We start from the raw sequence: 14,860 nt of genomic DNA, 5'->3' as shown, positions 1-14,860 counted from the left end.
AAGTTAAAAGAAGCGATAGATCATGTGACGAGTGCAAGGTGCTTTCTAGAAGACATTGTAGAATGGACAGATTGGTGTTTCGCGAAGTGGGGGTTAGAAAAACTTAAGAAAGCTGAAGAACTAATGAGGAATGTACTGACCGAAGAGGTCAAGAAGATCAAAGAAAAGTGGTCAAAGGAAAGAAAAGAAGAAGAAAATAGAAAAAAGGATGAATTCGAAAAACTGAACACAAACTGGATGAAAATCCAAGAGAAGTTCCGGGCCATGGGTCACCCGGATTGGCTGCCGGAAACAGAAAAGAAAAAGAAGAAAGGAATGATGGACAAAATAAGAGGATGGTGGAAGAAGTTAAGAAGTTAAAAGAAGAAGAAGAAGAAAAACCCAAAGGCCCTTTTCAGGGCCAGCCATATTTCTCGAAAAGAGATAGCCTTTCCATTGCCTACCCCTTTTTTATTTTTTAATTTTTTTTAAAAAAAATATAAAAAAATCCCATGTTCAATTTCCCTTGACGCTATAAAGGCCCACCCTGTTTAATTTCCTTTGACGCTAAACTGCCCCACGATTTTTTTTTTCTCCATGTTAATTTCCCTTGACGGTAATCTGACCCACGATTTTTCTCCATGTTAAATTTCCCTTGACGGTAATCTTGCCCAGGGGTGTTTTTAATGCTAATTCCCATTGACGGTAAAGTGCCCCCCTTCACTACTATTATCAACAAGCCTTAGCGATGAAAAAATATCAGACTTTTAGTTCACGGAGATAATTAAAATCTACAAAGATGCAATGACTGTACAAGATTCCACTCCACTTCTATATCTATCTATCTATCTATATATATATATATATATATATATATATATATATATATATATATATATATATATATATATATATATATATATATATATATATATATATATATATATATATATATATATATATGTGTGTGTGTGTGTGTGTGTGTGTCAAAAGTTTATGTCATTGATGAAATCACCATTCTATCATAATTAATTAATTAATGAATGATGACAAAATAACTACACGTAGTAGTATAATATTAAAGCAAGCGGCATAACTACTTAATTACTCTACCGGAAAGAGATAGAGTTATCTCCCTTCAAAAATACTGAAATTAAATTTTTGTTTATATTTCTTTTGGAGAAGCCGATTTGGTTATATTTTCTGCGACGTACTGAACCGAGCACATGCAAATATCAAAATATTTGCCAGCTGCGTTCATTGATTGAAATCTCATATCTTTACCAGTCTCTGTATTTGTAAATTTAACCGCCCTTTTTGTATTTATTTTACAATTGCCAGTATTACCAGATCTACAATTTTGTCTCTGAGCAATGGCTCTTAAATTATCTAAAGAGTTATTGAGATTTTCTCCACGAATATGATCGAGTAAGACCGTCTTCGAATAGTAAATAAATTTATGACAAATATATGTTTTTTTTTCTCTCTCCCGGTACTGAATATGAGATACCCAATATTAATAACATAAACGACTGTTTTTTTGGAGTCGACTGTGTCTGATGATACCATCACCAGAATATTTATAATTCTTGATGATAAGATGCTTTACAAATTCTTTTTGTTCCAGGTATATAATAATATCATTTGTTTAAAGGACTTATTGTCTAAATTATTATTTTCAAATCTAGTCAGATAGTCTTTAGCGTTTCTAATACATTTGTCATTATTGTCGTTGTTATTTTTTTTTTATTAATCATAATATCTTTTGAGTTGTCTTTATTTTTTACCACCACATTGCAGACATAACTGTTTTGCTTCTATCCCCAACACCACATTTCAAACACGGGTTAGGTCCTAAACTCCCTCTCCGTACACTTTGTAAATTATAGCCACATAATTCGTTTACACAAGCTTTCTCGCAATGAGTTACAGAACCTATCATAAGCCTACTGCATTTGTTCTTTGTTTGAATCATTGTATGTACATAAAATATCAATTTAAATATATACTTGTCTTAAAAATAATGAGAACGAGATACTATCCATGATTAAAATTAAGCCTTCTAAAAATAAATTTAATCTTGACAGAATATCCCCCGATTTACCGATGTTAGCTCTGGTTCATCCGACGAATAAAAGTTTGATTATTACTATTTATGACGCCAAGAAAGAATTTAGCAAGGATGGTGCATCTCATGTGAGGTCGACATTCAAAATCATACGCAACACCGATGGTGTCGACAAAGTCGATGGTAACACAATGAACGACATAGCGGCAACGATTATTAATTATCTCGACGATCAAAGACTTTTTTCAGAGTAAAGTTTACTGTATTAGCAGAAATAAACAATACTTGGATTATCAGTGACAAACTTGACCCTGTCCTTTATAATGAAACAAATTCCCGTATTAAGTAAAAATTCCAAACCAGGAATGTTGACTGGTTATAACAAACCGTATTATGAAAGAGCGTATACGGTAACCGAGGTTATTTACGGAATTCATCCGATAAATGATAAACTCAACGTCAATAATATAAAACCAATGAAATTTTCAAAAATAAATTTTGAAACCGAACGAGTAGCGGAACATTTTACAAACGCGATACGTTGAAACGGTTTAAAGGATAAAAGACGTAAAATAATAAACAAGTGGGGAGAAATAGTTAAAGATACCGGAGCATCTGTCAAAGGCGTCGCTTACCTAGGAAACAATTTAAAATTTCCAAGAAAAAAGAACAATAACCGTACAGATTTTATACGAATCAAAGTATAAATAGAAAGGATCTTTCTTTGAAATTATTGATCATAATGCGCATGCGTGGACTAATGCAGCAACAATATTTTCACGAAATCGAATTGTTAAATTTTATCAAGGAGATATATTTTATTTTATTCACGAAATATGTAAAAGTGATCCTGTATCAGTGGCTATTTGAAAGTTCAGATAATGGAAATTGTGATCAGTTTGTACGGACTGAATCTCTCCATGAATAAATGAAAAATCTTGGATCAAAATATACCCATGACAATACTGAACAATTACTAATTCTTTTACTGTTGCGTCAGTTGCTGCTCATTTTTCAGGAGAGAAAAATTCCTGGAAACCAACATAATTTGATTTTCTTGAAGAAATACAACGGAGTTGTGTCGAATATGGACAAGGTGGATTATGGAATTGTAAATAAGATTATAGAGATGCTATTTCAATTGATATGGTTGCATGGTAGTTTTCTTGGAATCGAATAGAGTTCTAAGTATTTTGAGCGATTTGGACATCCCACACACGAAATGATCAGAGTATCGATAAACGGAATATTACCGGATTTTCATTTGACTGGATTCGTTTGTACTGAGTCATTTAAGTTTGCCGAAAGTCTTCATCCGATATGTTTTGTCTTGTTTGGCAAATATTTTTCAGAAACAATGTGGGCACCAACATTATTATTCCCGTATATGCTCGATTTAAAATTACTATTATTGTTAACAGTAAGTGGAGCAGTTATATAGCATCGTCCGCAGAAAGTAGTATTCTGATGATGAAAATCCCGATATAACTGATTTTGAGAATAAAATCGCAAAAGATATTGACAGAAAAATAATCGGTAAATTCAGCCACGGAGAATCATATGGTTAAGATTGATTATAGACGATCATGAACTAGATTTTATAATTGCTGATACAACGAATATAAATACGTTTGTAAATCGAAGTAATATTAATTTATCAGACAGAACTAAATTAGGTACAATTGTGAGTTATATTGATTGTGAGTCACCTCAGATTACTCATGTAAGATCTTCAATGCTCGCGTACGTTTCGATAAATATATTATCAATGATAAACTTATTTACTGATGCCGCGGTTAGATTCGTTACGGATTCGTTTTATATCAATAAAAATATACAGGATTGCTAGAACAACTACATATCGTCACTTATGCATCATTGGGTGAATGGAGAATAAAACAAGAAAATATACCTAATGATTCTGAATCCGTCGAAGTAGAAATTAAGTATATGTATTGCAAGAAAAATTGAATATCAAAATTGTCATCAGCACCATATGTATTTGATCCTTTAGCTAGACATAAAACAGTTTATCTCAATGGGCATGGTAGTTGTGGTAAAACAACTCAATAATCCATTTATTCTTGAACAGTTTGTCAGAAATAGTTGTATTAAAACCTACACACAGACTCGCAAGAGAAATGAGAGAAAGAAATATTAGATCAGTTACTTATCATAAATTCTTTCGGTTGAATGTAGATAAATGGACTCCTGAACGAATGGGAGAGAAATTTATTCCAGTGATTATTGTTTGGGAAGAAACATGCACCGTTTCACTAGAAACGTTAAAAATATTTATTGATTGGTAATTGACAAAATAATATACTGTTGTGGTAATGTGTGGCGATCACGGTCAACCACCACCTTTTGTTGGTATGTCTCCAAATGGATGGCTAAAGAATTTTGTAGATTATTATGAAGAAATAACTAATGATCATGTAGCATTTGATCCAAAGTTAAAAGAGTTTAAGAAATTAATGAGACTATAACCGAATAAAGTTCAGTGTAAAAATATTGCGTGAAATAATTTTAGAAATTCCTATCAACAATTTTTTTGGAATTTATGGAAACCAGATGATTTGATAGTTGCAAGTAGTAAGATATTTCGTGATACACTTCAGCAACAATTATTTATGTTGCAAAAATAATTTTCTTTCAAATCTACCTGTACCATTGTGTTATCGACCAGCAAATACGTGACGGCAGAATAGCGACGTTGATATACCAGGATCATCAGAAAAACAAAATCTTGTATTAAATGATATTGTTTTAGTTCCTGTCAATGTTGTTAAGGGCGCGTTAACTATGGACAAAATTCATTCATCACAAGGATTAACCATCTCTGATACAAATGTTTGGATCGTCAATGATCGTATCGAATGGTCAAACTTAGTTTATCTTGCAGTGTCTCGAGTCAGAAGAATATCTCAGCTGCGGGGAATTGTCATAGACTTCACAGAAACTACTGGTAATAGCAATGCTATTGACAATGATACAGTAAGAAAAATATAGTTATAAGCAGTGTGACCAAAAAACATAAGTGCGACTTTGATCTCGATGCTGAATTTGTCATGACATTAAACCAACAGAAAAATAATCGTTGTGCGAGCTGTAACACAGTAATGTTGTGGCAGTATTAAAATAATATTACAAGACAATTTACCGTAGACAGAATTAATAGTAATTGTGGTCGTACACGCGAAAATGTAATGCTGACCTGTCTTGAATGTAATCGACGTCGAGGAGCTAGTTTACGAAAGTGAATGCGGTTGTAACTGTTTGTCTTCAGGAATTACTTATAGTTGCTCGCGTACAAATCCAAATTGAGGAGCACTTGAATCTAATATGTAGATTTCAGGTCTACCCGTAGATCTTAGCACGCTAGAAATTTTATGTGTTGCAATACTCCAAATAGGATCCGTCGCTTATTTTAATACCATCTTCAAGTTCACCGGACTCATATAAATATCTTAGAGTAACATTGCCTAATACTGGTTGTTTTGACAATTCATGTCGTTGTATTGGTATATTTTTTTTTTTTGTAATTGCATTAATAGGTTTCATGGCAGTTGTTAGAGTAATTTCATTATCTAATGCATTTATCACATTTGGTAATCTTGCAACCCACTCCTGAGATCTCGTATCTTTCTAAATTATTTCCTAAGCATATTGATATCCAAATAATCGCTCAGAAAGTGTTCGATTAAATCGTTCAACAATTGCCTGATCACGATGAATTGCAGTATATCCTCGTCTGATTTTTGACGTTATGTTTTTCATCAGAGATGATACTGCACCAAGAAATTCTTTGCCAGGTTCAGTCTGTAATATCTGTGGCCATTTCAAGTGTCCTCTTTGATAAATTCGTTAAAAAGCAGAATCAACTTCAGTTGCCGTTTTAGATGATAACGGTTCTGCTTTCTTATGTCTATTTGCAACGTCAACGACAGTCAACGCGTATTTGTATGTTAATTGACGTCTTCCAATTTTAATAATATCATGTGGTAAAAATAAAATATCTGATTGATGAACTTCATTAGGAGTGCTGACATCAAAATGTGCATGCTGAATTTTTTAGGTGGCGGTAGCGAATTTGCCATATTGCCTGTCGTGCCAACCATTTTGAAGCAACATAACGTGTAAAGTTTGCTGCATCAGCGAGTTTACTAATCGCTCCTCTACCCCTCCAATATCCTCTTGGGCTATAATAAATCGATTCCATTATTTTATAACAATCGGCTGATTAATTACCGGCTCCGAATAATAATTTACGTTTCATCGCAGATCTTATCAACTAATTAGCTAATGATTCCCTAATAGATATTTTGTAAAAATATAGAATTTAATCCATGAATCAACTTCACATCTTCAATATGTCGTTGTTGTAAATCTTTACTTTTATAAGCTATATCACGAACGTAACATGCTTGATCAATAGCATTTATTGGATATTCATCAGGTCTTGGTGGATCTCGCTCGTCAAGTCGGATATCAAGTCTGGTTCCAGGACACAATAATCATATCCAGGAAGATGTTTTTCTCCTGGGTATTTAGCCCATGGAGTTCCTGGTAATATTCCTAATGAAGTAGCAATATCACCACCAATTTTATTATTAGAAATAAATTGATATTTATTTGTACCACATTTTTACACATTTACCTGTAAGAGCACGTTTTTTATTTGTTGTTATTATTGTTATCAATCCACTTGTGGGGGTAGATACTTGTCATGAAAATGAGGGAGTCTCAAGCTGTTACACAAACAGTATTTATTCACACACGTGCTGAGTACACATCAATAAGCTTCCATGATAAATCCCGGCGCGCCCTGCACCCGGGAGCAGTCCCTATCTAATGTTGCAGCTACTAAGGGGAGCAGTTATTAGTTAGAATTAGCAAGTAAACTACGATATGTCACAATACTCTACATCGAACAGTGGCGTCGATAGGGGGGTGCAGACCGCACCGGGTATGTATTTTTAACGTAGCTTTAACAATTTTTCAGTCATATCGCCCGCACCGGGTGACACCATCTCAGAGGGGTGACACCAAAATGAAAAAATGCAAATTTTACAGAGCACACACTGCTCGGTCTAGTCTGATTTCACAAGCGGATAACCGATCATAGTTAAATACATGACTAGCAGGCACAGCAGTGGCGTCGCTAGGGGGATGCGGGGGGTGCGGACTGCACCGGGTAACACCATCAGAGGGGGTGACACAAAATGATATTACTAAGGATTTTGTATGGTCTGTTACGGAAGGAGGACCATGGGAGTGACACCATGAGCTACCGCACTGGGTGACACCAACCCGAGTGACGCCGCTGACATCGAACACAATATAAATTCATATTATTTATTATATTTGTACAACACGTACGTCATAGATTTCTGAGCGACACGAAAACAAGAGCCAGTAAAACATATTTCAGCATTACCGAATTCTATTAGAATGATAATAATAGGCCAATCTGGGTCTGGTAAAACGCAATTATTACTTAATTTGATAATGAGATTGTTCAAATGGGAGAAGTTATATTTAGTGGCTCCGTCAGTTGATGATCAGAGATGTTACGATGTACTTAAAGATTTTAATGAAAATGCAAAGTTATTAAATGAAGATGGCGAAGATATTATTAATTTTATTACAGATATTAATGAAGCACCGTCTGTAGATGAATTAGACGGATTTATGAATAATTTAGTTGTGTATGATGATGTAATGTTATATTAACAAACAAATCCAGCAAAAATAGTTTCCCGTGGAAGGCATATATATATATATATATATATATATATATATATATATATATATATATATATATATATATATATATATATATATATATATATATATATATATATATATAATCTATTTTACTCAGCGATATACATAAATACCTAAAGTGATCAGAGATAACTGTAATATTTTAATTGTGTTTAATGGAGTTGATACACATACTCTGCGAAATATTCATCAGACTTGGTGTAGTGGGAATATGGACATGATTAAGTTCAAAAATGTCTTTTTAAAAGCACAACCTGCTCCGCACGGATTTATAACAATAAATTTACATGATCCCATAACAAGATATCGTGTAGGTCATGATACAATATTTGGTTGATATAATAATGATTTAATATTAGCAACAGAGAGGGTATGAAACGTCCCACGGTAAACAAAAATGCGCATACAAATTTAGAAAAACACAAACGACAAAGATAAAGTAACAAAATAAACTAGCCCATTAGAGAAAGTCTCCGTAAGTTAGAGGCTTCAATTTGGCGTTATTACGCTTATATTTTTCATTTTCGTAGAAAGCTTTATTTTTCAAAAATGACGTTTCAGGAAAAGATCTGTTCACCCTCTCTGTTGCTTGTTGAGAAAAATAAATAAATAAATATAAAAAAATAAAAACAAAACAAACAACAACAACAACAACAAAAACCCAACCCAATAATCTAAAGGAGAAAAAAATAATACAGAGTGACAATAATACCTTCAATAACCCCCATGATCCGTTCTGACATAAGATCCTCCCTATCATAATATATATAGATTTTTCTTTTTTTTCTTCTACTCAACATGAAGCTCGCGCCGAGCACCCGTGCGGCTATTAAGCGGCTACCCGATGCTGGCACCAGATGGTGTCGGCGAATTCCAACTTTTCGATAGGGAATGGACTCTGACCAGACACCCCAACATAAATGTTCAAATATCAAAAATAGGGGGGCAAGGGTCGAACTACATTTCATTCAACTCCTCTCGGACTATATATTCAATAAAGTGATAAGAAACTATATTGGGGGTAGCATATAAGATACAAGGTTGCTTGGAAATCCCGTGATCTCTACTTTCGTTTTATAAATTTGGTTCAATTTTTATAAAGCGAAACTAGACGTTATCCCAGTTCCAAGTATATATCACGTCACGGTCAGTCTTTCTTGTGGAATTCCTTTTCGCAAAAGTGACGATTTACTGGAGAGTGTCAGGAAACCAGAAAATCGCTAAGTTACAAATATATTACATCAATATTTTAAAAAAACGTTTGAAAAATTCAGGATGTGCGTTATTCATGTACAAAAAAAAGTGTCTCACGCGCAATGCGTGACTCTTGACAGGTATGGACAACTGTGATACCATCTGATGCTGTGTTCCAAACTGCAGTGTAAAATGCTTCGATTCTTAAGAGGACAAGTGGAGCAATTTTTTGGTAAGACTCAGCAGACCGAATTGGAATATAAAGTGTTTGTCGGTTGTCAATGTAACGTATTTTCGAGGTTTATGTGGCCCCTACGATGATAAAGATGTAATTTATTTTGAGGTTGAAAAAATGACTAGAAAGACTAAATTATGCAGATGCACACGTTATTATTTAATTAATGATTTTTGTTTCTAAAGAAATATAATTCAGAAAACGGGAATTTATTATGAGAAAATGTTGGTAGGTAATTAGTTACTGTTATTTTTGTTCTGGAGAATGATGGGACATAGCCACAGGGGCTCGTTACAAAGAAAATCAAGGGATGGGGGTTCTAACGTGTTATATTATTACAGGTTAGAACCCCCATCCCTTGATTTTCTTTGAAACGAGCCCCAGTGCGTCAGGTTAGAACCCCCATCCCTTGATTTTCTTTGTAACGAGCCCCTGTGGACGTAGCACCAACACAAAAGCAACATTTGATATGTCTTACATTGTTTGACTACTAGGTAATGAGTGTACATTAAGTTAAACGAGAGCAAGATCCGGAACGATGGTGTAGCTAATTTAAGGATAACCTGATATTAAAACATGTTAATTTTTTCGTTAGTGATTTTGATCACTCTTTTAAACTTTAATTGCAATAATGTAAGTGCCCAAGAAAAATACATTCCAGAGCACTGTCAAAAGCAGTAAGATTATAAATTTTTCTTAGCTCTATTATTTACTATTATTTTCCTTTGTGGCTTCATGAATGCCAAATTTGGAGGGTGGGGACACCATGTCCCATGTCTTTTGGATCCTATGTGCGACATTGGAGCGAGGATATATTTGATCTTGTACTCTTTTCTCCCAGAACTTGAAATGCCCCTGCTATTTTCCTCGAGTCCCAACAACATGCTAGACATGTGAATCATCGATTTAACTAATGTTATAATTAAAGCCATATATTTTTGTATTTTTATTGAGGTATTTATTTAAATCTTAGCTTACTGTAAAATTAATTTCATTTCACATTGCATTAATTATTGTATTTATCAGATGACAAAACGTTTTGTTTTTATTGGATGGTTATATGGATGGATTGATATATATGCCTATGTACAGTATGTAGGCTTGAGATTTATGGACTGATATGCCTGCATACAGTATGTAAGATTCAAATTGATGGATTGATAGATATGCCTGGGTATGGTATGTAAGATTCAGATTGATGGATTGATAGATATGTCTGGGTACAGTATGTAAGATTCAGATGGATGGATTGATTGATATTTTCTTCTACAGTATGTAAGATTGAGATTGATGGATTGATAGATATGCCTGGGTACAGTATGTAAGATTGAGATTGATGGATTGATATATATGCCTGGGTACAGTATGTAAGACTGAGGTTGATGGATTGATAAATATGCCTGTGTACAGTATGTAAGATTCAAATTGATGGGTTGATAGATATGCCTGGGTACAGTATATAAGATTCATATTAATGGATTGATAGATATGCCTGGGTACAGTATATAAGATTAATATTAATGGGTTGATAGATATGCCTGGGTACAGTATGTAAGATTGATATTGATGGATTGATATATATGCCTGGGTACATTATGTAAGACTGAGATTGATGGATTAATATGCCTGGGTACAGTATGTAAGATTCAGATTGATGGATTGATATGCCTGGGTACATTATGTAAGATTCAGATTGATGGATTGATATATATGTTTTCTACAGTATGCAAGATTGAGATTGATGGATTGATATATATGTTTTCTACAGTATGTAAGATTCAGATTGATGGATTGATAGATATGCCTGTGTACAGTATGTAAGATTGATATTGATGGATTGATATATATGCCTGGGTACAGTATGTAAGATTCAAATGGATGGATTGATAGATATGCCTGGGTTCAGTATGTACGATTGAGATTGATGGATTGATAGATATGCCTGTGTACAGTATGTAAGACTGAGATTGATGGATTAATATGATATATATGCCTGGGTTCAGTATGTAAGATTGAGATTGATGGATTGATAAGATATATATGCCTGGGTTCAGTATGTAAGATTCAAACCTTTGTTTAAAATGTATAAATATGATTACCAGATTATTAAAACTGAGGAAATTAGGCAAAAATAGAAGAACTGTTCATGTGGTTATGTTATTTATGAAACATAAAGAAATTTGTAAATTCAGGTTTGAATGAAGATTGTTGAACAATTGCAGTTTTATGATTAATGATCTGCTGGTGAAATGATTCAGAAATGGTCATGGCAGTTCCATTGCAGAATACATAATACCCAGACACTTGGCAGCACTCTCTATAACATGGGCACTATTTTTATAAGCTGATGGCGATAGAGTTTGGTGGACACCATAGATAGGACATGACTGAAATGTGATTTATATGTTTTTGTTGCTATGTGAAATTATTATTTTAAAATTGTATTATGGTCTGAAATGAAGAAATTTATTTAATAATACAGCAAAACTTGTCTTGAAAGACCACTGCCCTTAGAGACCACTTGTCTTGAGACACCACATTGTTGATGCAATTGATTTATTCATTATATAGTGTCATTACCTTTCAGGATAGATCATCTGTCTTGAAAGACCATTATTAGTTGGCAAAAAAGGGGGTCTTCCAAGACAGGTTCTACTATATCTATACAAATGTTAATTTAAAAATAGTACATCCTGGTCATGTAATTTTTATATATATATATATATATATATATATATATATATATATATATATATATATATATAATTAATACAAATGCATCTATGTCACGCAACTGTAAGCATGTTCATTTATTGCTACATGCTAATTGTTTCAGAATAAATACCACCCCCATCATACGACCCCCATCATACACAGAAGGGTCAACCTCTTTCATAGCGGGACTATCCAATGAAGGGGCTTTGAATACCATTTTGAATGTGTTAACATTAGCATGACAAGATGTCAATGAACCCAGCTGGACCCCAAACCAATACCCTATATGTGGGAGATCTTCATCCTGAAATCACGGAAGACATTTTGCTTGAGAAATTCTCCACAGTAGGGCCTGTGCTCAGTGTCCGAGTTTGTAGGGATGCAATCACCAGATGTTCCTTGGGTTATGCCTACGTCAACTTTCTGCAGCCTGCTGATGGTATGTTCTCGCATAAATAAGAATTAAATGCCAACATTTTTACTAGGGGCTGAAACGATATGCTTATGCCATATAGCTATACACAGCCTAAGTTATGATACATGTCAATACACATAGAGAATAGAGGCAAATTGCTAATCATTATTCATATTCATTGAAGGTTAAAAACATCTTTTAGAAAGAATATATAGTTTTTGATTGATTCACAGCCTTTAGTATTGATGTGTGAATTGCAATTTAAAAATTATCAATATATATTGTATATCCATTAATTAATTACCCCGGGGGACATTACATTTTCACAATGGGGGCATTTATTAGAGCACAATAATGAAACAAAAGTTGTTTTTTTGATGTACTCTTATAATGACTACATCAGAGTACATCTGGAGTTCTTTCTGCCACTGAATTCAATCATTGTATATACTGTACCAACAAAGTTAAAATGATTAATCAGTCAAAACATTTTCCCAATCAGCATCCGGTTGAAGTTGAACTGGTAAGCCTTTGAACTTGCTGCCCAACTATTGTGTCATGCCCAACTACATGTGTGCCTGTGACTTTAGTAATTTATACAATGATACAGGTAAAACCCATTATAACACAATTCTTTATAAAGCAATTCCACTTATAACGCAATGGCAGCATGGCTCCCATTTTTTAATTTAAGGTGACCTCTTTTTTTAGCATCCTAAATACAAGCTCTTGGAAAGGCAAATTATTCGTATCCCTAGTAGATTATATCAACAAGAGGTTAATTAAAACTGATGACATTGAAATTTCAATGTACCTTTTCTATGGGGAAGTTGTTCGAAATTTTTTTAATGTGATCCTGCTTATATCATAATGATATTCTTTGGACCCCAAGTATCGTGTTATAACGGGTTTTACCTGTATATACATTGTAACAGTGTGATCAACTAACTGCGACTGCTGTAGCATTTTGCTGTGGTCATGGATTTGATTGATGTAGTTTTAAATTTTCTGTTTGTATAAAAGGGTAAGGCTTTTTAATTAAAGTGGGGGCATTCATTAGAGAACATCTGGTATGCGAACTCTTTCAACCTAATCTTTAAATTCATCTTTGTATGCAACTATAATAAAATGCAGGAGAAGACTGAGAAGGTTTATATATGTTAACTATTGAGAGTTTTACGATTGCAGAACAATACAAATGAGAGCTATGCATAGATACATAACAATACAAATAAGAGCTATGCATAAATACAAGACATTGCAGTTAAAACCTATGCATAGATACATAATACGAATAAGAACTATGCATAAATACAAAACATTTCAATTAAAAGCTATGCATAGATACATAACAAAACAAATGACTTATAGATACATAACAATACAAATGAGAGCTATGTATAGATACAGAACAATACAAATGAGAGCTATGAGTAGACACAGAACAATACAAATAAGAGCTGTGCATAGATACATAATATAAAATAGTGCTATGCATTGATACATGACAATACAAATGTGAGCTTTGCATCAATACAAAGCAGTATGAATGAGAACTATGCATAGATACAGTACAATACAAATGAGATATATGCATAGATAATACAGACAAGAGTTATACATAGATCCATAATAATGCAATGAAAATTGCATAGATAGATAACAATACAAATGGAAACTGCATAGACACAACAATACAAATGAAACTGCATAGATACATAACAATACAAATGAAAACTACTTAGATACATAACAGTACAAATGTGAGCTATGATAGATACAAAACAGTACATATGAGATCTATGCACAGATACATTACAGTTCAAATGAGATCTATGCATAGATAAAAAAAAACAATAATGGATGACAGAATTGCATTGCAATACAAAAATGTACATCACTGCATAAATGTGCATGAGATGGCTTAATTCTAAAATAATAAAGTGAAGACAAACATACAAATACATCATCTGGAAAGACTTTTTTCATGGGTGATATTAGAATAGCTATTTGGCAGTTAATTGATAAGTAATCCATATGGTCCCCATCAGTTGCTTTCAACTTTGAAACACTGTACAATATGATCTTCCCCATGTTCTAAGAGAAAGAAATTGCCATAATTGTTGAATATATCTCGCCTCATTTAAGTCCAACATTTTGAAAAATTTGGACTTGTTTGCCATGCATACATCATTTGGAGTAATTTGGACTTGTTTGCCATGCATACATCATTTGGAGTAATTTGGACTTGTTTGCTTGCATACATCATTTGGAGTAATTTGGACTTGTTTGCCATGCATACATCATTTGGAGTAATTTGGACTTGTTTGCCATGCATACATCAGTTATGCAGTTTATTGCCCATAAATAACCAGTTATCCAGACAAAAATCCTGGTCTGTAATTAACAATAAAAGCCCTAACAGGGTAGGATTTTCAAACTGCAGGTGAAATACCTTTGTCAA

General features: G+C 33.5%; 1 protein-coding gene across 5 annotated transcripts in view; it reads left to right on the top strand.

Annotated features, from left to right (window-relative positions):
* Positions 1–8,925: 8,925 nt before the first annotated feature.
* LOC149787228 (embryonic polyadenylate-binding protein-like) overlaps positions 8,926–14,860 on the top strand; it is a 79,774-nt gene continuing 73,839 nt past the window's right edge. For 3 of the 5 annotated variants that reach the window (XM_089977728.1, XM_089977726.1, XM_089977727.1), the window contains exons 1-2: positions 8,926–9,263; positions 12,103–12,420. In XM_089977728.1, the coding sequence (XP_089833854.1) occupies positions 12,228–12,420 (193 nt within the window). In that variant the 5' untranslated portion in view covers positions 8,926–9,263; positions 12,103–12,227. Of the gene's footprint in view, positions 9,264–9,665; positions 9,761–12,102; positions 12,421–14,860 lie in introns of those variants that run through there. The other 2 variants (XM_089977724.1, XM_089977725.1) reach the window with 2 other exon arrangements.

This window comes from Sinohyriopsis cumingii, chromosome 12 (assembly GCF_028554795.1).
Source record: "Sinohyriopsis cumingii isolate HCF-2022 chromosome 12, ASM2855479v2, whole genome shotgun sequence".
Lineage (NCBI taxonomy): Eukaryota > Metazoa > Mollusca > Bivalvia > Unionida > Unionidae > Sinohyriopsis > Sinohyriopsis cumingii.
This window is presented reverse-complemented; position numbering and strand designations above follow the sequence as displayed.